Source organism: Macaca thibetana, chromosome 4 (assembly GCF_024542745.1).
Source record: "Macaca thibetana thibetana isolate TM-01 chromosome 4, ASM2454274v1, whole genome shotgun sequence".
NCBI classification, from domain to species: domain Eukaryota; kingdom Metazoa; phylum Chordata; class Mammalia; order Primates; family Cercopithecidae; genus Macaca; species Macaca thibetana.
This window is the reverse complement of record NC_065581.1, coordinates 1,828,262-1,855,114: the sequence shown is the minus strand read 5'-3', so window position 1 is coordinate 1,855,114 and position 26,853 is coordinate 1,828,262. Positions and strand designations below refer to the sequence as shown.

The 26,853-nt window shown below is 38.7% G+C and overlaps 1 protein-coding gene across 2 annotated transcripts in view; it reads left to right on the top strand.

Annotated features, from left to right (window-relative positions):
* Positions 1 to 26,853, top strand: part of GMDS (GDP-mannose 4,6-dehydratase) — a 1,107,103-nt gene that overhangs the window by 755,141 nt on the left and 325,109 nt on the right. For both annotated transcript variants that reach the window (XM_050787265.1, XM_050787264.1), the window contains 2 exons: positions 4,289 to 4,481; positions 5,282 to 5,386. In XM_050787265.1, coding sequence (XP_050643222.1) covers positions 4,289 to 4,481; positions 5,282 to 5,386 — 298 coding nt within the window. The remainder of the gene's footprint in view (positions 1 to 4,288; positions 4,482 to 5,281; positions 5,387 to 26,853) is intronic.

Below are 26,853 nucleotides of genomic sequence, written 5' to 3'. Positions count from 1 at the left end.
TTTCAGGTTGTACAGTTTCCTTATTCTATGTTCTAACGGTTAAGGTGCTTATGCTAGGACATGTGGTTCACTGTGAATGTGACATACCTGTGTGTAATCTAATCAATGTATAGAACGTTCACCACGAATACAACATATGGTGCCACCACTTGCTGTAGCTTCTCTGTGTCAGTGTAAATACTTACCTGCTCTTAGGATTAAATAATATATACTCGCAAAATGCCTAGGATGATATGCATGTGTCTGGTACTGAGTACTTAAAAAATACTAGCTATTCCTTCTTGGAGCTGTTCAGGCAGCATGTACATAAATGAAAACCTAGTCAAGGAAAGAGAAAAAAACTCACAACATTCTCATTATTGTTCAAATTTGACTGGTCCCTTGAAAAAGAGTGCAAATACCATGGGATAAGAACTTATACCTAAAAATATTTTGAATACAGACACTTGATGTCAGAGAAGGTATTCAGGAAGATCTAGTTTAAGGTTTCTTAATCTGCAATCTACAAATCTCTGGAAAGCGCAGGCAGTTGTGTGTGTCTGTGTGTGCACGTGTTTCTCCTCAGAGCCTCTGGCTTTTATGAGACCCTCACAGAGGGGGTGGCTGAATTCGGCTTTTGTGGTGAGCATCATCCAGGGACTTGCTTGGATTCCTGGCTCTGCTGCTCCTAGGCAGTGTGGCTTTTAGCAGCTCCATCTTTCTGAACCTCAGGACGTAGTTTCTGTTTCTCCTAGGATTGTTAAAAGCCCGAACAAAAGCACTTTTGAATTGTATAGTGTCATATAAATTACAGTTGTGGCACTGATGTGGTGAGGAAACTACAGCCAGCAGAAGTGGTTGAGTGATCTGCTCAGTGACCACTACCAGTGGTCCCAGAGCCCTGACACCCCCTCTCCCAAGGCCTTCTCAATACACTGTTTCCTCAAAATAAGGCCGTGGCTTTTCCTGATAACAAAATGACCCAGTGCAAAAACCATTCAACAGGGAAAAACTGACCTTTTCAACAAATGGTGCTGGGACAACTAGATATCCATCTGCAGAAAATGAAGTTGGATCCCTAACCATACACAAAATTTAACTCAAAATGGATCATGGAATTAAATGCATGAGACAAAACTATAAAACTCTTGGAATATAACATTAGGAGTAAATCTTCATGATCTTGGTTTAAGTAAAGTGTTCTTAGATATAGCATTGAAAGCACACGCAACAAAATAAAAAGTAGATAAATGGGACTTCTGTGCTTCATAAGACACCAGTAAGAAAGTGAAAAGACATTAGCCCAGCACTGTACCATGTGCCTGTATTCCCAGCTATTCAGCAAGAGGCTGAGGTAGGAGGATCACTTAAGCAGGGTTTGAGGCTGTAGTTTGCTATGATTGTGCCTGTGAATAGCCACTGTACTCCAGCCTGGGCAGCCACTGTACTCCAGCCTGGGCAGCATAATGGGACCCTGTCTTAAAAAAAAAAAGAAAAAAGGGGGTGGGGGACAGGGTGCGGTGACTCACACCTGTAATCCCAGCACTTTGGGAGGCCGAGGCGGGCGGATCACAAGGTCAGGAGATCGAGACCACAGTGAAACCCCGTCTCTATTAAAAATACAAAAAATTAGCCAGGCGCCTGAATTCTCAGCTATTTGTGAGGCTGAGGCAGGAGAATGGTGTGAACCCAGGAGGTGGAGCTTGCAGTGAGCCGAGATCGTGCCACTACAATCCAGCCTGGGTGACAGAGCGAGACTCCATCTCAAAAAAAAAAAAAAAAAAAAAAAAGGAAGTAGGCCAGGCATGGTGGCTCATGCCTGTAATCCCAGCACTTTGGGAGGCCAAGGTGGGTGGATCATGAGGTCAGGAGTTTGAGACCAGCCTAGCCAGCATGGTGAAACCCCGTCTCTACTAAGAATGCAAAAATTAGTCAGGCATGGTGGTGCACGCCTGTAATCTCAAGCTACTCAGGAGACTGAGGCAGGATAATCACTTGAATCCCGGAGGCGGAGGTTGCAGTGAGCTGAGATTGCGCCATTGCACTCCAGCCTAGGTAACAGAGCGAGACTCCATCTTAAAAAAAAAAAAAGTAAAAAGACAACCATCATAATGGGAGAAAAGATTGCAAGTCAAGGCCAGGCATGGTGGCTCAGGCCCGTAATCCCAGCACTTTGGGAGACCGAGGCAGGCGGATCACGAGGTCAGCAGATTGAGACCATCCTGGCTAACACGGTGAAACCCTGTCTTTACTAAAAACACAAAAAATTAGCCGGGCGATGTGGCGGATGCCTGTAGTCCCAGCTACTCGGGAGGCTGAGGCAGGAGAATGGCGTGAACCCGGGAGACGGAGCTTGTGGCGAGCCGAGATCCGGCCACTGCACTCCAGCCCGGGTGACAGAGCGAGACTCCATCTCAACAAAATAAATAAATAAATAAAGATCACAAGTCATAGATTTGATAAGGGACTTGTATTCAGAATATATATGTGTGTGTGTGTGTGTGTGTGTGTATATATGTGAAAAAACTTTTACAACTCAACCAATGACCCAATTTAAAAATGGCTAAAGGACTCAGATACACATTTCTACAAAGACAAGATACAAATGGCTGATAAGCATATGAAAAGATGCTGAACATTATTTATCAGGAAAAAGAAAAACCACACTGAGATACCACTTCACACCACTAGGATGGATATAACAAAAAAGACAGCAAGAAGTCTACATAAGATGCGGAGAAATTGGAACTCTTATTAATTGACGGTGAGAATGTGAAATGATGCAGCCATTTTGGAAAATGGTCTGTAGTTCTTCAAAATGTTAAATATAGTGTTACTGTGTGACCCAGCAACTACATTCGTAGGTATATACTCAACCAAAATGGAAACATAGCAAACGAAAGAAGCCGGTCACTAAAAGCCACCTGTTGTATGATTCCATTTGTATGAAATATCCACAGTAGGCAAATACATAGTGACAGGGCTGCTGGGGTCAGAGTTGAAGTTGGGGATCAGAGAGTGGCTGCTGATACTAGGTACTAAGGTACTGAGTACTAGGTATGGAATTTCTTTTTGGGGTGATGAAAATGTTCTGGGCTTAGATGGTGTTGATTGCATATACTACTGTGAATGTACTAAAAACCACTGAATTATAATTGTCTAAAAGGGTGAATTTTATGGGTGTGAATTATATCTTAACACACTGTTATTAGAAAAGAATAAAAATAACAGGCTTCCAAATTTGCTTTCTTGCCTTTTGAAAGATTGTGGATGAAACATACTTTTTTTCTTTTGGTTTCCTGGCAGCCACGTGACCTTTACTCACAGGCCTAAATCACATGAGTTTAGTGGTCTAAACAGGGTCCCTGGTGAGCGGTGGCCTGAATACCATTTGCATGTACCAAGGGACAGCTTCTGCTCCAGGGCACATGTGCAAGACCCAGCAGTAACGAAGGCCAGTGGCCTTGCCCCTCAGAGGGGTTTTTCCAGGTGAAGATTCACAAGGCAGCAGGGGAAGCCTGTTTGCACTGTGCCCAGTTATATTAGCCTATGAATAAACCAGTAACAAAGATTTTGAGCCTTATTATTTTAGAGGGTTTAATGTTAGGTTATTTTGTTCATCATATGTAAATAGAACGATTTCAGAAAGCTTATCAGTCACACTTGTTTTTAAAAAGTACTCTAAAGAACTGCAAAATATTGAATTATTCCTCAGCATTCTCTTAGAAGTTGGTTCATATATACATTAGCATCTTGCTGTTTGCTCTGTGTCTCATACTAAAAAAAAGATTATACATTCGTGTAATAGATTACAAATTCATTATTTTACCTTTAAAATAGAAAATAAAACAACCCTTTTTAAATTCAACTGTGTTCTAAAGCACATGTTCCAAAACTACTCTGTACATAAAAATCAATTGGGGCTCATTAAAAATGTAAATTTCCTAGGTCCCTACCCCCCAAGAGATTGGTTCAAACTGAATTTTTAAGGAACATTCCATATAATTCTGAGGAATAGGGTTTTCCCTATAATAGACTATGCCCTAGGGACTCTAGCCTAGAATTCGGAGTAGTAGAAAGGCAGTTAAAGTGTTCTTCACATTACCATAGGCAATTAATAGGAATTAAGATATTTTTAGCCTTTTGATATTATATGTAGATGACATCCACATTCTTACTGTGCTGTTAGAAAGTAATATTTTCTCACCAACATTTCACAGTGTGTAAAATTGTAGTCTCTGCCCCTACTGACAGGACCTTTGTGCTATGAAGCTATTAATGCAGCCCTGTCGCCGCCTGCTTTTTCCAGATTTCCTTTGACCTCGCTGAGTACACTGCAGATGTTGATGGAGTTGGCACTCTACGACTTCTAGATGCAGTTAAGACTTGTGGCCTTATCAACTCTGTGAAGTTCTACCAAGCCTCAACAAGTGAACTTTATGGGAAAGTGCAGGAAATACCCCAGAAGGAGACCACCCCTTTCTATCCCCGGTCACCCTATGGTGAGAATGCGTGTGCACACCTGAGCGCATGTGCGGCATTATCTGTGGGTGTGGGAGGTGTGTGTTTTTTCTTTCATTCTGTTCATGTCTCACGGCTGAAGTCATTTGGGTGTGAAGTTAACATTAAGGTAAAGTGACTGAACTTGTTGAGAAGCATACCTTTATACATTGCTAACTGCAAGTATTTGCTGCCATTACCTTGGGGGTGAAATTACCGCCTCACTTCACCAACCCATGTTCGTTCAACCCTTCCATACAGATCGCTTTAAATGGAAAATCAGACCCAATGTGATGCTTTTTCTAAACTGTTGAGGTTATACTGAAGTGATAAGATTTCATGTTTATTTTCCATGAAAGTTTCCTTGAGCTCAAAACCTTAAAAAAAAAAAAAAGACTATTATGTCTAATACATTTGTAAAGAGAATATTAATGAAAGACTTGAGTGATAAAATTTCAAAATATTTGGAATGTTAAGATCCCCATTTTTTTCCAATTCCTCAAAAGTTAAAAGAGGAGAGAGAGAGAGAGAATGAGAGAGAATAAGATCTAAGAAAGATTCAATCAATTAGATTGTCACATAGTGCATTGTGGGCATTACAAAAGTAAGAAATTCTTAAAATATTTCCTGGTGAACATAATTAACTGGCGTCAGAACCTTTATTTTGTCTTTGGTTTTTGATACTTTTTTGTATTTTGATGCATTACAGATTATTATTTTGGCAAGTTGTTACTGTTTAAAATGGGTGAAAATCACTGTCTTTTATAACAAACTTCATTGTTTAAAAAATTTATTCCAACAGGGGCAGCAAAACTCTATGCCTATTGGATTGTGGTGAACTTCCGTGAGGCGTATAATCTCTTTGCAGTGAATGGCATTCTCTTCAATCATGAGAGTCCCAGAAGAGGTCAGTAAATATATTAACTGAAAAGAGAATTTCAGACTTGAACAGCAACAAGTTGCATGTATATTTGGTGTATGTACTACAGAGACTGAAAAATTTCCTATCTGTATCTAATTATTGTGAATGTCAGAGCGGCAAATGAAGAAATGTATACCCAGCCTTAGTTTTTTGTAATTTTATTTTGAGTTTGTAGGGTTTTAAATTTTAACATTCAAAACTGAACAGTGTTCCAGTTTTACCATTTTAATTAGTAGGTCTTATCAAGCATGTTTTCAACCTGAGTATTAGGAATCTGCTATATGAATGCAAAGGAATAAGTAGTAAACTAATGATTGCTTTTGGAAATTACTCCTATTCAAATAGTCTCAATTTGTAGAATCTATATTATTTTTTGACTTTGAACCAGTTAGATATTCAGTATTTTTTCTTTATATTTCATTAAATAGGCATCCAGAAATTACTATACTTGTAGAGTGTATTTTAAAATGAATTTGATCAGTTTTTTAACAAGATTTTTTAAAAATGACACATAACATTTTTATGGAGTACATAGTATTGTTTTGAAATAATGTATAGTGATCAAATCAGAGTAATTAGCATATCTGTCACCTCAGACATTTACTGTATGTTTGTGTTAGGAACATTTAAAAACCTCTTTTCTAGCTAATTAGAAAATACATAATAATGTGGTGAACTATAGAGCACTCTACAGAACACTAGAATTTAATGTCTATCTAGCTGTAATTTTATATCCTTTAAGAACTCTCTCCTTATTCCCCACTCCCTTGAAGTCAGCTCTTAATTTAGAAGTATTATCAGGTATTTTTGGAAAACCATATTTGTTTGCATTGGCTTGTTGCCTTTTCAGAGTTGTTGATGAGACTGTAGCAACGTGCTAGTTCTCTTGTTCCCAGTATTAAGTTTTAAGTAAGAAAATGTGCACCCCCGTCATTACTTCTGGTTTATTGAAGCATGAGAAAGCTTTACAAAGCATGCACATGCTTTACAAAGTAAAAATCATCTGTAAGCCTTCCAAGAGGTTTTGTTAAATGTTGCTATCACTTAGATTTTCAGTCTGAGAATAAATGAGAAGTCCAGTGTTAAAAGCTGTTTCATGACTAACAACTGCTACGCATATAACTTTTCAGTGAAATTTTATGTGACTATATAGCTACCTAGTTAAACCAAGAAGTCATGAAGAAAGATTAAAGTGACAGGTTTATAAAGGTGTCTTTAGCGTCAGTACATTTTTATTTTATAATTGCTTAAGTTAAAAATTCCCATCATGGGCTGTTAAAGCCTAAGAACCCAGCCTGTCATCAGGTTGCCTGAAAGGAAAACAAGTTCACAAGCAGCGAGAAACATTTATTTAATGAATTTTGTGGTCCTGGGTGCCAGTGGTGAGGGAGAAAGGAAAAGGAAGATCCTGGCTGTGGTTGCCTGCAGCATGTGGTATGAGGGCGCCCACAGAGTCTGCTGAGTCGTGGTGATCCCTGCCTCTTTCTCACAAACATGTTCATACACATTGTTTGGGTTTCTGTGTTCTTCCTCCCTCAACTTTTCCACCTGCAAAAAAAATAAAATAAAAGTTAATTGTTGTGAATCAGGTCAGGATAGGGAGAAACATTCCTGGGTTGCAAAGTGAAAAAAGATAAATTTAAGTATAACTCCCCCTAATTCTCTCTTTGTGTACCTCCTAATGAGAACTTATTTTTTGTCTTTGTAGATGTTAACCACTAAAAAAAAAAAAAACTATATTTTAAGGCCAGGCACAGTGCCCCACATCTGTAATCCCAGAACTTTGGGAAGCCAAGTTGGGGGGGATCACTTGAGGCCACAAGTTCGGGACCAGCCTGGGCAACATAGCAAGATCCCGTCTCTCCAAAAAATAAAAAATGAATCAGCCAGGTGTGGTCATGTGTACCTGAAGTCCTAGCTACTCGGGAAGCTGAGTTGGGAAGATTCTTGGAGCCTAAGAGTTCGAGGCTGCAGTGGGCTGTAATTGTGCCACTGCACTCTAGCCTGGGCAACATAGTGAGACCCCTGTCTCTAAAAAGATTGTTTTAAAGTAATAAAAAATATTTTAAAAGTAATACTTCTTCATTTAAAATAAAATTATCAAGTAAAAGTTCCCACCCTCATGATAACTGCCAGCCCTGTCCTCAGACCCACTGTTAACATTCCTTCAGAAAAGGTCTATCTATCTTTAAACATATAGAGTTTTGCTACACATATTGTTCTGCAGCTTCAGGCTTCTATTAAATATCTATAGGAACTTGACCTTAACTGTAGCATACACCATTTTGTTTTGTTCTATTATATGCCTGGAAATCAATGGTATCACATTTTTAACTATATAATCAAATAATGAGAAAAAGAGGTGTATATGAAAATGATATTAATATTTTGATATGTAATGCCTACTATTGACAGCATTTCTTAAAACTTGATAATTAATTTTCATATTAAATTAATCTGACAGTAATGTTGTTTTGCCAACATTAATTATTGTTTTCTGAGGAGATTTCTTTTCCAGACTGAGAATTCTGTGATGGCAGGACTCTGTTATATTTGTACATCTCCAGCTTCCAGGCGGTGCCTAATTGCTAATAAGCATTCAGTAAATATTTTTAAATGAATGAATAAATGAATATCTCATGTTTCAGTAACAGCTTACTGACTTGAAAGCTAGGTGGTCTGAATTACAGAAAAGTAGAAATTATATAAATATTTATAAATATTGTTTTGTTGATGTTACTCATATAGTAGTTAAAGTTAATAAACGGGCTGGGCGCAGTGGCTCATGCCTGTAATCCCATCACTTTGGGATACTGACTCAGGTGCAACACGAGATCAGGAGTTCGAGACCAGCCTGGCCAACATGGTGAAACCCCATCTCTACTAAAAATACAAAAAATTAGCTGGGCATGGTGCTGGGAGCCTATAATCCCGGCTGCTCAGGAGGCTGAGGCAGGAGAATCACTTGAACCCAGGAGGCAGAGGTTGCAATGAGCCAAGACTGCGCCAGCCCGGGCGACAGTGCGAGACTCCATCTCAAAAAAAAAAAAAAAAAAAAAAAAAGCTAATAAATGATTTTGAAGTAAAGTTTCAATCTGATATACATTAATAAACAGCTAAAATTCAGTTTTTGTTCATTTTTTTGTTCATAATCTTTGTAAACGTAGAATTTCCTGTGGTACTTTAAGTGAGTTCGTTTTCTTAAGTTGGTTGAACATTTATACATCAGTCTTTTTGTTCCCTGTTACTGCAGGGAACAAACCCTTTTTTTCTACATGGTGTAGGAAAACCTTGGTAAACCTCAATCTAGTCCTAGGTATCCAATCACACATGCTGAATTTGTAGAGCCCAAGTTGATGCAGTTTTGGGGGGCCATATACTTTTTCTCTAACAAAGTATAATTGTCAAAGGTCCCCTCTCATTGCATGAATAACATTTCATGAGAATTTCTGACTTTCAAATGTGGGGAAAAGTATTTTTTAATCTAACGATAGGCTAAACCAGAAGTTGACAGTCTAGGACTCATGGGCCAAATCCGTCCTACCAGCCTAGTTTTGAAAATGAAGTTTCATTGTAACATAGGCAGATGCACTTGTTTATATATCATCTATGGCTGCTTTCACCTATGGAGTCTTGCAGTGTGCAGAGCCTAAAATATTTGTTGTCTGGGCCTTTAAGAAAACATTTGCTGGCCCCAGCTGTAGACAGATCCTCAACATTCAAGAAACTTTCACTTGGGTTGATTGTGGGTTTCTCCCACGGTGACAAGGTAGTCTTTTAGAAAGATTTCCTATAAATGTTAAACAGCATAGTGCACCAGTCCTTAAGCAAAATTCCTGAAGTGCTTTGGCAGGTTGGAGTTCTGTCGTACTTCACTGCTGTACGCAGGTCACCAAGTGCTCTGAAGGAAAGCTCGTTGTCAGTGACGTATGAAACCAAATAAGCTAGTAGCTGATGATATATATGTAGCGTGGTTTGTCCAACAGTCACAGCTCCTGAGCTTGGACACTGCTCATTGTGATTGTGACTGCCTTCTGTGTCTTTTCTCCATCCCAGCCGTTTTTGGTTTTCTTTCTTTTTCTTTTCTTTTTTTTTTTTTTTTTTGAAGACTTCATTTATTTATTTAGGTTTTCTTTCTAAATATATTTGTTTTGAGAACCGTGTAATACATCTAGAGATAGCAAGAATCACCTGTGTTAGCAGCAGATCAACAGTTGGAAATCATTGATTTAGGGAATAAAGCCAATAATCTACTGACTCTGCATCCCTCAGTCAGCCTTCCAGTCACTCTGTTGGTGAAAGCAAGAGGGTGGATGGCACTAGTGCTATAGGCTTGCTTCTTGTAAAATGGGAGCACTTTGGTAATATTTACTACAAATTAAGAGTAATAGAATTTTATAATTAAATGTCTGTAAGTCATAAAAATGTATATAGTAATATATGTTTTATGAATAACTATTACTATGTATTATATTCGCAGACGTTAACCAGGTGCCTTCTTTCATATGTACTCAGTTTTTTAAAATAAAAAAGTAGGCAATCATAACCTGCATAACGAATTTTGGTCAATGAGGGACTACAATGGTCCCATAAGATTATAATACTGTATTATAATTACAAAATCACATTTTTACCGTACTTTTTCTGTGTTTAGGTATGCTTAAATACACGAGTTTAGGCGTATGTTATTTTATTGTGCTTCATAGATACTGCTTTTTTTTGTTTTTCAAACTGAAGGTGTGTGGCAACCCTGCATTAAGCAAATCTATAGGTACTATTTTTTCGGGTGTTCATCTCCTGTCTGTCTGTCACATTTTGATAATTCTCCTAATATTTCAAACTTTTAATTATTATTATATTTGTTATGATGATCTGTGATCAGTGATCTTTGGTTTCACTGTTGTGATTGTTTTCAGGCACCATGAACTGCACCCATAAAAGACAGTGAACTTAATCCATAAATGTGTGTTTGTTCTGGCTGCTCCGTGAGCTGGTCATTGTCCCCCTCGCCCCCCATCCCTGAGACACAACAATATTGAAATTAGGCCGATTAATAACCCTACATTGGCCTCTAAGTGGAGGGAGTAGTTGCAGATGTGGGGGAAATAGCAAGAGAGCTAGAATTAAAAGGAGAGTCTAAAGATGTGACTGCTTTTGTCGTGTGCAATCGCAAAATAAAGCTTTCACTGGTGAGGAGCTGCTGCTTATGATGAACAAAGAATGGATCTTCTTAAGATGGAATCTGTTCCTGGTGAAGATGCTGTGAATGTTGTTGAAATAACAAAAAAGCGTTTCTAATACTGCATAGGTTTAATTGTTAAAGCAGCAGCAGGGTTTGAGAGGATTGACTCCAATTTAGAAACAAATTCTACTGTGGGTGAATGCTATCACACAGCACTGGATGCCTACAGAGAAATCTTTCTTGAAAGGAAGAGTCCGAGATTGCAAGAGACTTCATTTTGTCTTATTGTAAGAAATGGCCACAGCCACTCCAGCCGTTAGCAACCACCATCCTGATCAGTTAGCAGCTGTCAACATGACCCCTACCAGCAAAAGACTCAGATGGTCAGTAACATTTTTCAGTGATAAAGTAATTTTTAGTTAAGGTTGTACAGAGCTTTTTAAAACATACTATTATTACACGCTTAATAAACAGTTTTTTCCTTTTGTGCTGTTTCTTCAAACCTGAAATTGTGTATCTACCTGGCTGTTCCATTACATATCTTTATTTTTATATTTACATACATACAGTATTCCTTTTGCCGCAAATGTGGATATAATGATAGCTTTCTACTGGAAATACAGATTTACATTATATGTAATAGAGAGTAGATTCTCTATTTAGGGAAGAAGGTTTTGTTTATTATCTCAAACTATTTAATATCTATGAGGAAATTGACATGTACAAAAATGTTCTTGCCTTATTACATTTCTTTGAAAAACTAAACAATAAGACTTGTCATAAAGATGTTAATTATTATATAAATTGTAAACTATGGGGAAAATGTTGAGAGGTTTTTTAATTATTTAAAAATAGTTCATAAATAAGTATATTAGTTTCTTTTCAAATGTGTTATTTACCAGTAATAAAATCTACTCTTAAAGATTATGCTATAAATTGGAACATTGGAAACAAGCTTATTTAGTAAAACTAACAATATTTCTAGTTCTGGCTGCTTATTACATTAGGAGGTAAACAAGAAGGATAACTACTGTTTATCACCTATGTAATGTAACGGGTTGGGCTAATTATGTCTTAATTCTTAACATTGGCAGAGTACTTTGGCATGCCATAAATACAAATATGGTGATCTTTACAAAACTATAAATAACACTAATATAAGTGTATTCTAAATTAAGAGAAAACATTTTACATGATAATTAAGAGAAAAAAAATACATTCTACCTTCTACTTTTAGATGTTTTAACGATTATCCCTGATTTTCTAGTTTTGATGACAGTAGCTATTGTGAATAAAGGGTGAAATACACGTAATATTCAGCATTCTTTTTTTTAAATGTGATTTTTCAGTTTTCAGTGTGAGTGTAGAGTTAGTGGCTTAGATTCCCTACATTAAGAACTAGCCTTGGCTTCTGTGAGACTTCCCAGGGTCCACGTCTTGGAGGAGAAAGCGCTGACCCAGGAGTGTGCATGGGGGAAGCTGTTCTGTGCTGCCGGCTGTCGGCAGGCCTGGCTGTCATACTGAACAGGCCTCTGCTTTCCACAGGAGATCAATTGAAGATTTCCGTCTTTCGATGAGGATATTTTTCTTATGTTGACTCATTTTAGTCTTTCAATCATTAGGAAAGTTTGGGCAATATAGTAACCTGTACTTCCGGGCCTGACTGAGGAGGTAGTGTTTGGTTACCTGAGCCTACCTCGTGGGCCGTTGGTTACCAGCCGTGAGTCACTCATAGGGATTGGCTTCATCCCTGCATACCTTTAGCCTGAGTAAGAAACCACGTTCCATGCTGACAGCATGTTTCTTCCATTCTCTTACCACTCTTTTTCTTCTTCTCTCAGTGTTTAAGAATGGGATATTGGCCGGGCGCGGTGGCTCAAGCCTGTAATCCCAGCACTTTGGGAGGCCGAGACGGGCGGATCACGAAGTCAGGAGATCGAGACCATCCTGGCTAACACGGTGAAACCCCGTCTCTACTAAAAAATACAAAAAACTAGCCGGGCGAGATGGCGAGCGCCTGTAGTCCCAGCTACTCGGGAGGCTGAGGCAGGAGAATGGCGTAAACCCAGGAGGCGGAGCTTGCAGTGAGCTGAGATCTGGCCACTGCACTCCAGCCTGGGCGACAGAGCGAGACTCTGTCTCAAAAAAAAAAAAAAAAAAAAAAAAAAAAAAAAGAATGGGATATTTACTCAGTCTGGGTCAAGTATTCTCTCTCCCCTGTAGATCTTCTTTTCTCTTTCTTTCCAGATTTGCCTAACTCCTGACTGAGCCTCTCTTCTACTTACCATATGTAACTTTGCTCCTCCCTCTCTGACCATGGGGCTTTGCAACAGATTCCATCACTACCTTCTTCCCCCAGGAGCTCTTCTGTTGCTAAACTGTCTGTTCAAAATTTCATGAGATCCTAGTAAATACCACCAGAAAGCTGGTTTATTTTGTATTTCATTCTGAGTCACAAAGAATTTTTTTTAATCATCTCCCAGCTGAGGAATCAGAGGGGTTTGCCTATCATCATCATTATCATCATCGTCCTCACTGTGAAGAATGTATACTCGTTAGCTCTTTGTGTTGCATTTGACATAGAGATTTAATACTCCAAAGGTACTTTTAGAGACATTTCGACTAACTTGTTTAACTTACAAATTTTTTATCTGTGTGTGGAAATGAAATTCACGCGTACTTTTATTTTTCTCTATTTTTTTATTTTAAAAATGTGTATTAAGCCGTTAGATACTATTCTTTCATTGAAAGAGCTTGTAGGGAGCAGCCAGTTAACATCCACCTGTATGTATTCTCCCAGAATACCCTCAGAATTTATGACAGGAATTTAAAGCTCATTCCATCTCAGTTTTTTCAGCAATAAGGAAACAGAGGCAGCATGAGATTGAGTTGTCCAAGGTCGTGAAGCCAACAAATGCTAACACTGAGACTAGAAATAATCCGAGGAGAAGTCATGTAAATATTGTACGTATTTGTGGAAATAACATATATACAAATTTTAGAGCTCAGCTTGAGCAAATAAACCCCTGTGACGCTGAGTGGACACTTCAGCTTGCCAGTGAGTTAAGTGGACAAGTTGGAAACTAAATGTCTCAGTTGCTCTTATCTTTGTAAAAGACCATTAGTTTGCTTAAAGGCAATATTCCTTTAAGATGTTTGACAGAAATAATTACAATAAACATAGTTTTATAATATTACAATATAAATATTATTTGAAATTAATAACTTCTCTTGCTTGTTATCAAGAAGTTGGTAATAGGAAGAATATAAAATACATTAAAAATCAGGCCGGGCATGGTGGCTCATGCTTGTAATTCCAGCACTTTGGGAGGCCAAGGCAGGAGGATAACTTGAGGCCAGGAGTTTTAGACCAGCCTGAGCAATATAGTGAAACCTCATCCCTACCACAAAATAAAAAATAAAACATTAAAAATCATGTGGCAGTGGGAAGCTATAAAGTACTTTAAATATACCCATAATTAACAGTGTGAGACTACCACAAATGGATGGTGTACTAGCACTGTTTAGATATTGAGCCATTCCTAGATGATATAGGACATTCCTCTAAATATGGGCTTCATAAGAAATCATATACATCAGTCTAAACACAGTATTCACCTGACTGAAAGAATCTGACATTTTTAAGGTTCATGAACTTGTGGTTTTGAGTTTTCGTCTTGAGCATTTTTTTAGCTGCCAAGTATTTTGCTTTATAAAATATCTGACTGTATTTATCTTTATAAATTATTTTCAGAATTTTTAAAATGATAATTCATGTAAAAATTACTTAAGTCAAAATTTAAGTAAAATTTTGGATAATTTTCCTTTTGATATTTTTTCTAAAGATTGTCTTTATTTGTTGCTGTAAAGATAAGATTAATGCTCTAGAACAGTGGTTCTCAGCTAGGGGTGGGGAATGGGGAGAGAGTGACTTTTTCCCCCAGAGGACATGTGGCAATGTCTGGAGATATTTTCCTTGTCCCAGCTGAGGAGGGGGCTACTATTGGTGTCTGGTAGGTAGAGACCAGGGATGCTGCTGAACATCCTACAGTGCACAGGATGGCTCTATAACAAATGATTATGCAATCGAGATGGTTGATAGTGGTGAGGATAAGAAACCCTGCCCTAGAATGTCATCCTTCAAAATGTTCCCACAGAATCTACATGAATACCATCTGTAACAGATGAGATGAATGCCATCTCATTTTTCGTTACACTTCACTTTTACTTTACAGTAAATTCTTCATAGAACAATAGTAGGGTCTCATTTTTCTTTACATATCACTTTCACTTTGCAGTAAATTCTTCATAGAACTTTAGCAAACATTTACATGAACACCAAAGAAAAACATTTAGATTCAAATAGCTCCAGGGCCTTAAGTATTATGGTCTACTGCAGGTCAGACCCAACTCAAGGAAAACCCAGGACTCTTCTAATCATGGGAGGCTGAACCCTCACCTCAGTGACCCACTGATTCACACGGCCAAGTCAAGTTGGGTCTGGGACCCTCCCAAGCCTCCAAAATCAGTGAATGTGTTTACTTTTTGTTATTAGTTATAAGAATAACAAATTATTCATTTGGGATTAAGTTGTATAATCCATGTTCTGGCTTTGATATAAAACAACAGTTAGAACTGATTCGAGATTGTCTTTCAATGCATAGGATTATAGTAATATTAGTGTGAAAGGTTCACTGCATATAAGAATTTTCCTTTAAAACTATTAGAATTCATAGATGTTCTAGTGCTTTAGGGAATAATATAATGCATGATAGAAATTAGGTAACTGGGACTTGTTTTCACTTAATCACAATAGGCAGAAAACACTTTCCCTCTGTATAAATAGTACATATAACATGTCTAAATAAAATAATCTTTAAAAAAATTACTGAATATTTTCCAGTCTGACTGGCAAATTCAAATCATGCACTGTAGAAGTATCAAACAGGCAAACCAATACCAAATACTTGATATTTTATGTGTATTTCTAGCTATAAAAGGTGCCTTGTGGCTTTTGTAGATGAGCATCAGAGACTTAATTTATTGCAAAAAATTTTAGCAGCCCATTGTGAAATCGGGATGAAGTAATCTCCTGTTGGAGTTCAGTAGAGCATTATAGGTTTTACACAATACCATTTGTCTGTCCATAAATGGTTAGACTATTGGCCACTATTCTTGGACCCACCAGGTTCTGGGTAGCCTTTCTGGTTGGGGCACAAAGTGACATCATCTGGTTTACCATTGCATTTGTAGACTATGATACTTCATAGATGACATGTACACTTGGCGATCACAAAGCTGTCTGGCCCATGTTATTCTTTGTGGAGAGAAGAGGTGTAATTGCTTAAACATGAAAGACTTTTGAAGCAATACTTGGTCTAATGTAGGTGCTGATTACCACCAAACAAAATGAAGTCCCTCCCATCTCCTGAGGTGAGACTTCTGGGATTGTTAAATTGAATTCAAGGGTTTGTTTTTCAGTGTTTTGTAATTTACGTGACGTTTATGTTTGAAACCAAACTGATAACTGTCTGATGACATGTAGCACAGTTCCCTGCAATATAGCCAGGCAGTATACACAGAGAATTTGGCCGTTCATCATCAGCTGTGTGCATTTGGGCAAGTCACTTACTCAGACCTCAGTTTCTGCACCTGTACATGGAGAGCTTAATAACGCCCACCCACCTGATGGAGCAAAGCGCGGCTCTGTCATTTCGACTCACCGTGAAGGTGTCTGGGGAAGCCTGCAGGGAAAAGATTAATACAGTGCATAGTAGATTTTGAAGATTTATTTCATTTTTCCTTTCTCTTTTCTTCCCTTTTCCTATATTTTCAATGCTGAAAGCTAGAGACTTAGTTGTTTTACTCCTTGCCTTCCAAAGTGAAAGACCCTGTTGGAGGCAGCCCTGTGAGTGGATTGCTGTGGCTACTGATATAAGAGGACAGTGAGAAATGTGAACGCTGCAGTGCCCGCCAACTGAAGATGGTATTGAACCAAAAGCCAAGAATCTTTCAGTGATGTTGACAGATAAAATACACTAGTTCACTGAGACACCCATGAATTGCAAAAAGATAAAATGTAAATAGTATTGAAGAATTGCTGGAATCACAGGAAAAGCCATTCAAAATGAGATTTTGCCAGGTAAACCATTTAACGTTTGAATTAGGAAAGTCAAGAAAAGACGATGATGAATGGAAGACTTATGGATAAGTATCAAGGACATGTGAAAGATTCTTGAGAAAATTAGTGAAACTCTCTCTATATATTTTTTAATAGAGCCACAGCCTCACTGTGTTGCACAGTGCTCAGGCTGGAGTACAGCAGTGGTCATAGTTCACTGCAGGCTCGGACTCCTGGGCTCAAGAGATCCTCCTGCCATTGCCTCCTGAGCAGCTGGGTCGACAGGTGTACACTACCACACCAGGCTAATTTTTTGAAGTATTTTTTTAAGTGATACATATATATTTTTTTAATGGTGCTGTAAAAGTCTTATGTGAAATGTATATGGTGGTGTCAAAAAATTACAAAAAGAAAACCTTACTTTGTGACTAGACTAACAAAAATTACATAGATGTGGTTGTAATTTAAATTTTGTTAATTATAAGTGGAAATTTTTTTCAAAATAACATTCTTAAGTTTTCAAAATTTAATTTGAGTCAAAACTTTCTTTTCCACTATTTGTTGTGGAATATTATTCCCCTTTTTAAGTGGTTCACGTAAAGATATAGAAGTGTTCAACTACTTGGACTCAGTCCAGGTTCTACTACATACTAGATGAACAACTCTGGCAGGTTTCTCAATCTCTCTGAGTCTCAGTTTTCTCATCTGTAAAGTGGGGTAATCATAGTGTTCACTTAAGGTTGTTATGAGCATTAAAGGAAATCGTGTAAGTGAAGTTATTAGCCCATTATTATTATTACCATCACTGCTGCTAATGTCCCACCTAGAGAAGTAAGTTCAGTTTGTGCCACCTCACAACTTAAAATGTATTATTAATAAACAGGAGGAATAAAGGGGAAAATGCATAAAGGAATATATGACTTTGTTTTCTCTGAACGAGTTAAAAAAGTTAAGGTTTCACAGCTTAGTAAGTGATAATTAAAGTAGGTAAGACCTGGTAAAGTAACTTATGGGATATTGAATATTAAGTGCTAGAAGAATAATGGTCTGTGCTTCTGTTATTTATGGGCTAATTCCCAAGTATTGTTATTAGATGTTTCTGGTGTGGACAAACTCTAATGATTCCTAGAGTAAAAAAATCCCAGATTAAGCCAGATTTTATTTTTCAGAAGGCTTGCTTCTGCCTTCTTCTTTCTATTTCTGTACATGTACCCTACAACTTAAAGTATAATAATAATAAATAAATTTAAAAAAAAAAAAAAAAAAAAAAAAAAAAGATTTCTGAAAAGCTGCTAAAGCAGGATGTACATGAGGATAACCAGCCCATGAGGGTATGCAAGTAAGGAAGTGAACATCAGTGCGGTCACAGAGAAACCCTCCTGGCAGTGAGAAGGGTGGGTTTTCAGTACAGTTGTATCAGAGGAATAGGGGAAGCCCTAGTGCCCACAGGATGTAAAGAAGGCTTGAGAAGTACCCAGGAAACAGCTCAACCCTGGCTCCAGTGCCTCCTATGATCCTAACAGTTTAATTTGTACATAAAGAATAAACCTTGTTTTAAGGAGGAAGAAGGTGTTTCTCAGAGGAACACTGATTAATTTTTTTTGAGGAAGACAAAATGTAGGTTGGTGAGAACCTTAGTACTAACATATCCCCATTCTGACTGGCAAACGACTGTGTGGTCCCAATTTCACGGAGAACATTTAGTTGAGAATGCTGGACATTGAAGAATGTTTCGTAAATCTGCAAACACAGGGAAATACTTCCCTATAGGAAGCAAATATTAAGATAGGGAACTGAACACATAAGAAAACAAGATAATCTACTCTTCCACTCCCAGCACTAAAATGAGCTAACATACCGTATGCGAAAAGTGATCTATATACTTCTTTCCAAAAAATGTGCAGAACTCGCTAGACACCATTGAATTTGGCTATATTAATTAAGATCGATGGTTATTAAAATGAAATCGCTGTTCTGAGCCAGATTTGGGGGATGGGGATTGCAATAGTTGAGTGCTCCTTGTGAAACATGCCTAGTGAGCTTGGTGGCACTCCTGCCCAAAGGAGGACTGCCAGCACGTGCCCACTAGTGGCTCTTGTGCCCATTCACTTTGAACCTTGGTGCAGGGGCTGTGCCTGACACACGCTCCTCCTTTTCTGCAGCCGAGGGCTGAGCGTGCCGTGTGGTCCCTTCCCAGAAAGCCTTCGATTTCCGCCTGATGTTCTCAGCATGTGCCCCTTTCTTTGGCTGGATTCTAAGTGCATCTGAGACTGGAATTTTTAAACACAAATGCTTCTTGAGAAGTGTAGAGTGCTCTTGAACTAATATCTTAGAATTTTTAAAAGTTTCAACCTACGGGACTGTTAGTGATGCTAGTAATGATAATGATAGCATAGCAGCTAACATTTATTTAGCTCTGACCATGTGCCAGACACTCTGTCACTCATCTCTTTTAATCCCCATAATAAAACTATGAAGTAGTTGTAGTTATATCCATTTTACAGGTAAGGAGACAGGAGTTTAGAGAAGTTAAATTACCTTCCCATAGTACTGAAGGATACAGGATTTGTACCCAGGCGGTTTCACCCTAGAACTGTGTGACTATCCGTTACCTTATGCTGCCCCTATGGTGGCCTGCCCCTTCCGTCACATTTCATTGCCCCAGTGAGCTTTTTTCCAGTTACATCAGCTGCCTTTCATGACCCTTTAGTTTTTCCTCGAGACTGTTCTTCTTGTTTGACTTTTTGTTGCCTCTTTCCTTCCCTTAGTTTTCATTTTAGGTTTGCTGAATTCTAAATTTAATTAGTAAGAAAAGGAAGTGATGAAGTAAAGTATAGAAGCAAATCTTTCACCTAAAATTTTGCCACATAGGTGACATAGAAACTGGGACTAAGCTGTTAAGCTGTCTTGTAACTCAGTCTATTAACTTTAAAAAAAACTGTTTCATGGTATTTAGTTTCTAGACACTATCCTGGGAGTACCATGTCAGTGATACTGCTGAATGACAGATACCTTCAGTTTTAGAATTATTTGTAGTTTACATGTTTTACCTGGTTGTTAAATCCGCTTTTCTGTGATTCTCTTCACAATATTCGTTCTTGACTGATTTGAAGAATGTTGGGGATTTTTGTTGGTGGTGTTTGTTGTTTAAAAAACAGGGATCACGATGTTTCCCAAGCTGAAATCTAACTCGTAGGCTTAAGCAATCCTCCTGCCTCAGCCTCCCTAGTGGCTGGATCTACAGGTGTAGGCCATGGCCCCAGGCTTGAAGAATATTGGGTTCACAGATATTGCCGTCATGCAAATCAGTTAAGGGCCTCTGTAGCTGTATGTGCGTACTCTAAAGTTCAAGCCAACCTGACTATAACGAACCACAAGAAAAAAAAAAGTGTGAAATACTTTATCTCCTTGCATATTATGGTCTGTTGTCAGCATGCGTTAAAAACATCTCATCTAGTACTGACCAAATGCTTTCTGTGCTCATTACCTAATTTCCAGAAAGTGTAGCTTCGGCCGCTCCTGTTGCCACACAGGCTCAGTCTCTGCTGCTGCTCTGGTGAGCTTGAGAGGCACGCTACTGCCTCCTGCATGCCCGTTCATCTCATTAGGCTTGTAGCTGAGAACCCCACAGATAAAAAGAACCTCAAAAAGTTATAGATGTGATTCAAACAGAGAGGCTAAGTCACTAGTAAGAAAGCCGTAATTTCTCTTCCTTGCATTTTTCGTTCCTTAATATTACTTTATATTGTATGTCAATAACTAAGACAGTGTTTTCTGACTGGCACACAATTCTTAGAAGTCATCCTTTATTTCTAATTATGCTCTAATTATCCTTTATTTCTAATATTCTTGGAGTCTGACCCTTCTTGAAAAACTGCTTGAAGTCCAAATCAATAATTATTAGCAATAGTTATTACAGAGGAGGCAATGTTACTTATTTTCCTTGGGTGAATAAATATCTTTTGTATGTATTTGTTTTCAGGGTATTGCAGATATTTACTTTTCTGTGACAGAAGAGAATAACAGAAACTGTCACGAGAGCCAAGTAAGATTCTTGTGGAAGGAGACACGATTGCATCATTTTATGGACATTTTTCTTGCCCCAATTTTCTATCAGATGAAGAATTTGAACCAAAGGTCTTTTGAAGATTTCGTTACTTTGCAGTCTTTATGCTGGCTGGCTATAGGCCAATACTATTTTTGTAAAGTTACTTTGAACATGAAATTTATAGGAAGTGGCTCTGCATGACTACTTAAATATCACTACACTTCTGAGTCGAGATGGAAGCTAAAGAGGAATTGTAATCCAAGGCGTTTCAGTATGGGTGTCATCAAACAGAAGTGTGAGCATTGTCCTTCTGTGAAATAGCTCTATCAGTTCTGAAGTAAAGCCCAAACATGATGTGGAATGATGTGGGATAAGTCATTTTTAAAGCAAATAAGTCATTTCTACAAAAAGGAGTTGATTTCAGAAGATGATTTACGTATCTCTATATTGTTCCATGTGTTTTTCATTCTTATATGTACTGAATATATTGAATTTGATGCTCTCTCTTTCACAACAAAGTTTTTATCCTTCTCACATCCCTTTGCCACACCTCTGATTATACAGGTAAAAGTGTATACAGAGATCCCTACAAATATGAAGGCAGAGAAGAAACCCTAATATATGTCAGAAGAGAGACAAGCTGCCTAGTGTGACCAGATAATTTCTTTGTTCTGAACTGGCATCTGTGGTATTTACCTTTATTCTTATTAGTTTGCAAGTCCTTGAAAAACAGACATATCAGTGGAAGCGTTTAATCATTCCTGAGACTCTGGAATTATGGCAGAAGCAATTAGATAATCAGGCTCATTATGTCCGAAGTTTGTAAATGTAAAGATGCCTTCCTGTTGAAACTGTGGCATGGCCCTGCTCCCCTCCCTCTCCCTGCAGAAAATGTTGACTGAACACCTGTCGTGTGTTATGTGCTGTGTCAGACACTGGTAAGACACTGGAGGGACAGTATAGAATATGCTCGCCTTTAAGAAGCTCACAGCTGAGTGAGTAAACTGAAGATTGCAGTTGCTGTCATGAGAGCAGGTAGCCTGTGCAAGGCTGATGGAAGAGCACGGAAGAGTGACAGCCCCCACCGGGGGAGGCGTCAGGAGTCCCTTCCACTGAGATGACACTTGGAGTGCCAGGCAGTTGGGAAGCAGCTGTGGATGCAGATATTTCTCACAAAGAGAAGGGGCTGTCCAGAGAAGGAGAAGACACCTGTGTGTGCTGGGGGGGGGGGGGTTCTGCACACAGTAGGATGTCACTGGAGAGAGCTGTGAGGGGGACAGGGTAGTAGGAGATGCTGGGGATGGGGCCAGTGACAGGACACAAAGGAGCTTCTGGCCCATAGGCAGTTTATAGCCATTACTCTTGAATAAATCAATGCAGTCAGGATGGCAGGGTTAGGCTACTCCCATTAGAACCATGTGAAGTAGGAAAGAGCACCAAAGCATGCTTCAGGGAATCTGCATTGAGCCCCACCTCATTTGTGGCCTACTAGAGGCTGGGTTGGGGAGTTGTTTAGGACTGCTGAAGAAACAGACTCAGTAGGACTTGATGAGCAGTTGACTAATGGAAGAGTGAGAAAGGAATCAAAGAGGACTCCCAGGCTACTGGGTGCAGAGTGAGACCATTCACCATGCAGGGCCATCCAGAAAGTCGTGTTAGCTCGGAGTAAAAGGAGAAGCGAACTAGAGCTAATGGTAATGTCTCCTGAGGTGAACAGGAGGAAGATCCGACCAGGAAGTTGCAGGTCATCATGACCAGGCAGCAAGAGCTTAGCTCTCGCTGGAGAACACAGTCAGCGCAGGTGTGCAAAAGTTCTCCCGCAGACTCAGGCCACAGTGCAGGAGCAGAGACAGTGGGAGAGGTGAGGGAGGTGGGGTGAATCGTGTAGTCAGAATGGGGTGTGTGTTTAAGATTTGAGCAGGAATAAAAGTCCTCAGAACATCTGAACTCTGCCTTCCTGCGTTTGTGTTCTCCCCACCTATTCTCCTGTGCCCTGGAGGAGCTGTCTGGAGCTCCTATCTGCTACCACCTCCTTGAAGACTTGGCATCAGCAATTCTCACCTCTCTCCTGGATCAGTTTCTCCATCATCACTAGGATCTTTCCCTCAGCATGCAAAGATGCTGCTTTCATGCCCATCTTGAAATGCAGTCCTCCCAGTCTCACCCCCTTCTCTCCCTGACAGCAGAAGTTTTCAGAAGTTATCTGTGCTCCTTGCCTCCGAAATCTCACCGCCTTTCTTTCTTGAGCCCTCTCCTTCCTTGGACTTTTGTCCCCCTCTTTTGGAAGCTCTCCCGTCAAGGTCACTTCTCTGTCTTTGTCCTTCTGACCTGCAGTCATGGTGATCACTCCCTCCTGGATACAGGCTTTCCAGACTATTAGGATACTCCTATGCCCTTGCTTTCCCTCACTGCTTCCTCCTCATCTGACCTGTAAACATTATAGCATCAGTGTATTTGGTTCTCTGACCATTTATGTTTTGTTGCTAACATTCCTTTCTTGGTGGTCTCAGCTGGCCTCAGGACTTGAAATATCATCCATACATAAATAGTTCCCAAATGTGTACCCTCAGCCTAGACTCTCCTTGGAAGGCCAGGCTCATACATTCATGCCAGTGTTAAATGAAGACTCACCCTTGTCTCATCCTGATTTAAATATTTCATGTTTATTAGTTCCCCAATAGTTTTGTTAGTGTATCGAATGAATAGAGATACTTGAAAGCTATATATTTGTTTTGATTTTGGGGATTTTGTCTTTGCAGGGTTGTTTTATTTGAGTAAGGCCATGGTTCTCAACCAGGGCAGTTTTGTTCCCCCAGGGGGAGTTGGCAACATCTGTGGACGTAACTGAGGGGTGCTCCTGGCATCTACTGGGTTAAAGCCAGTGACGCTGCTAAACACTGCAAAGCACAGCACAAACCGCAATGAAAAGGACTTATTCAGCCTTACAGGTCAATAGTCCCAAACTTGAGAAAACCTGAAACGAAGACTTACAAATTTGAATTATCTCACTGTCAGTGGAAAATGCATTGAACATTTGATACAAATAGCAAAGTAGTTTGATCATTTCTCTTTAAACACATATTTTAAATAGTTGCCAAAAGGTGGTAGCTATCTCAGACAAATGCACATTGTGAATTGTCCTCTTTTAAGCCTGAGATTCCTTTAAATGTGCCTATTGGATTTTGAGTACCTGCAGTTAAATAGTGTTGCTCTTGGCAGGACTTAGTGAGCAAATGAGGTATGATCTCTCTGATCTCAGTCGTCTGCTCAGTCAGCCATGACCTTCTCAGTGTCTCTTCTTTCTACACCCTGTCTCCACTGAGCCATGGCCCAGGCAGTTCACAGTGGGGTGGCCAGAGATTACCACAGGGGAAAAATGCAGGGCCCCAGGGCGGAGGTTCATGTGGGGTTCAGGATAAATTGGAATGATTTCTGTTTTCCAATGAATATTGTCCAAACTGTCATTGTACTGTAACTCCAAAAAACTCTTTCAATCAAAAGCTTTTGGATGAAGTACTGAGCAATGGGATAGAATTTTTATTAGACAAATTTTGGTTACTTCAAGTTCCATTTGGATGTGGACAGATAATTTTTACATATGTATATATGTATGCATCATGCACATACACAATCATGTGTACCTGTATACACACAAACAATAAAAATTGCCACAGGGCCATAGGAAATATACATTTGAAAAATAAGTAATTTTGTGTAGTGTGATAAGTAGAATTGTCTCTAGTAGGACTTAGTGAACCTCCCATAGGGTTTCTTCCTTACGTCTACTGCTTCATCAGAGGATGTCCAAGGTTGCATTTTGTTTTTAAAAATAAATCTCTATTGAAGTAATACATTGTGGAAAAGATTGTGATCTAATATCTGATCAGATTCTTTAATAAATTGGCTACTATTCATGTCTTAAAGGCAATTCCATTGTTTTCAGTTTAATGCTGGCAATTTGAAGTGTGTTTTCCAAATTTTGTCAGTTTTTTTCCTTTAATGTTTGTTATAGAAGCTTAGAGATGTTATGTTGGTATGCTTTATAATATAATAGAAACTTTAAATTAACACGGACTGTGTGTGTGTGTTTTGTGTGTGGGTGTGTATCTCTCCTTGGTTCTTTAGGGAGCACCCAGCCTCTTTAATCAGTAGATCACAGTCAAGGGGAAGAACAGAATTTTGTTAACCTGTGCATTCTGGAAGGGGATGAGCATCCCAGGTGTTAGTATCTCCTGGTCCCAAAGAGAAACAAACAAACCGTGACGGTCTCAGGAGGAAGCCATCATTTGCGTTGATGTCCTCTGGTCTCCAGCAAATTAAGGTTACTAAACATGAACTCTCACTAAATGCACATGGAAACAAACCACCATCAGTCAAAGTCAGCAGAAATAACAAATAATAAATAAGTCCCCAAAGAACTTCAAATACTGGAATTATCTAATTCAGAATATAAAATTACAAAAACGTGTGTAAATAAAAATGTCAAATCAGAAAAAATAAGCAAGCAAGAACAGAATGTAAAAATGCCCAGGTAGGTTTGAAAAAGAACCAAAGAGAACTTTGGATGTGCCAAAAAATAAAAATAAAAAAAGAAAGAAAGTGTTAAGTGGCCGATTTAGGATTAAATTAGATTGCTGAAGGACAATTAGTTGGCTGTGCAGAAATTAACCCAGACTATTACAGATAAAAACAAAGAGATAAAAATTACAAAAAGGAAATTAAGAGAATAGAAAGTAAAAGGAGAAGTCTAATATTCTTTCCCAGAAGAAAATAGAGTGAAAAGAGGCAATATCTAAAGAGATAGTTGCTGAGAAATTTCTAGACTTAATAAAAGAGTCACAGATGCAGGAAGCACCATGGACCCCAAGCAGAAAGCCGTGTAGACACATTGGAGTGAAACCCCAGGATACCAAACAAAACAGGAAAATCTTTACATTAACAAGAGAAAAAAGACATGACATTACCTACAAAGGAATGACAATTAGACCGGAAGCACACTTCTCCCTAGCAGAAATTGCAAACCAGAAGACAGTAGGAAAATACTGTCAGCATGGAAGAGAAGATAATTTTCAACCTTGAACTGTGCACTTAGCAAAACTTCTTTCAAATACAAACAAGTTAATTTTTCCCCATTAAGGGAACTTCTAAAGAATGCATTTTAAGAAGGGAATTTATGCTCCAAGAAAGATGCAAGAAAGAATGAGTTAATATTGAAAGCCAAAATCATTCAAGAAATGTTTATTATTGCTTCCTATGTAGGCCCACATGCCTGGCTGTTTATTTTGATTTTTTTCTCAATCTCAGACTTTCAAAATCAGAGAATTAAGAGATGTAGTCGTCTATTAGTAAAAGAACTAAGAAATCTTAACTTTCCATTGAGACTTAATTATAGATACCATTAACATTGTAATGTAATCGTTATAATAATGGCTAACAGTTACTACTTGCTGATAACCATGAAACCTGGATTTTCTCTTTTAAACATCAAAGCTTTTAGGTACTATTACTATCCTTATTTTACAAACAGGGGCATACTGATTTTCTTACATTTCTATGAGAAGTGCCATTTAATCTACATTAGTGTACCCGGTGATTTGACATGGCAGATATTAATATGCAAGTAGTACAGAGGAGACTATGACTTTAGAGTCGTTAAGTGGTTTGTGTTAAGATATCACAGCTGGTTACTAACAGAGCTGGCTCTCCCTCCATTCGTTGAGCTAACTTTTCTTAGTCCTCTTTCTACCTAGAATCTTATAGTTTAAGGCTTTTATAAATCAAGTATGTATTTAAATTAATTATAGGAGTTCCATTATCCACATGTGCTATGATTCACAAACACTTAGGTCATCTCATCGCAGGAGGGATTCCTCCTGCATTGCACTGTGGCTTAGCGAAACAGCACAAGGCTAGAAAGCCAGTGAGACAGGCCTGGGTCAGGCTCGACTACTTGTGCTGACTCAGGAAAGGTGTGCAGTCTCTGTGCACTTCTTTTTCTTCACCTGTCACTTGGGATAGTCTCAGCCCTCATGTTCTATGCTTTTATATAGTTTTTTCCTTAAAAGAGCAGTCTTCCGTAACATGGACTAAAAATGAGGAGA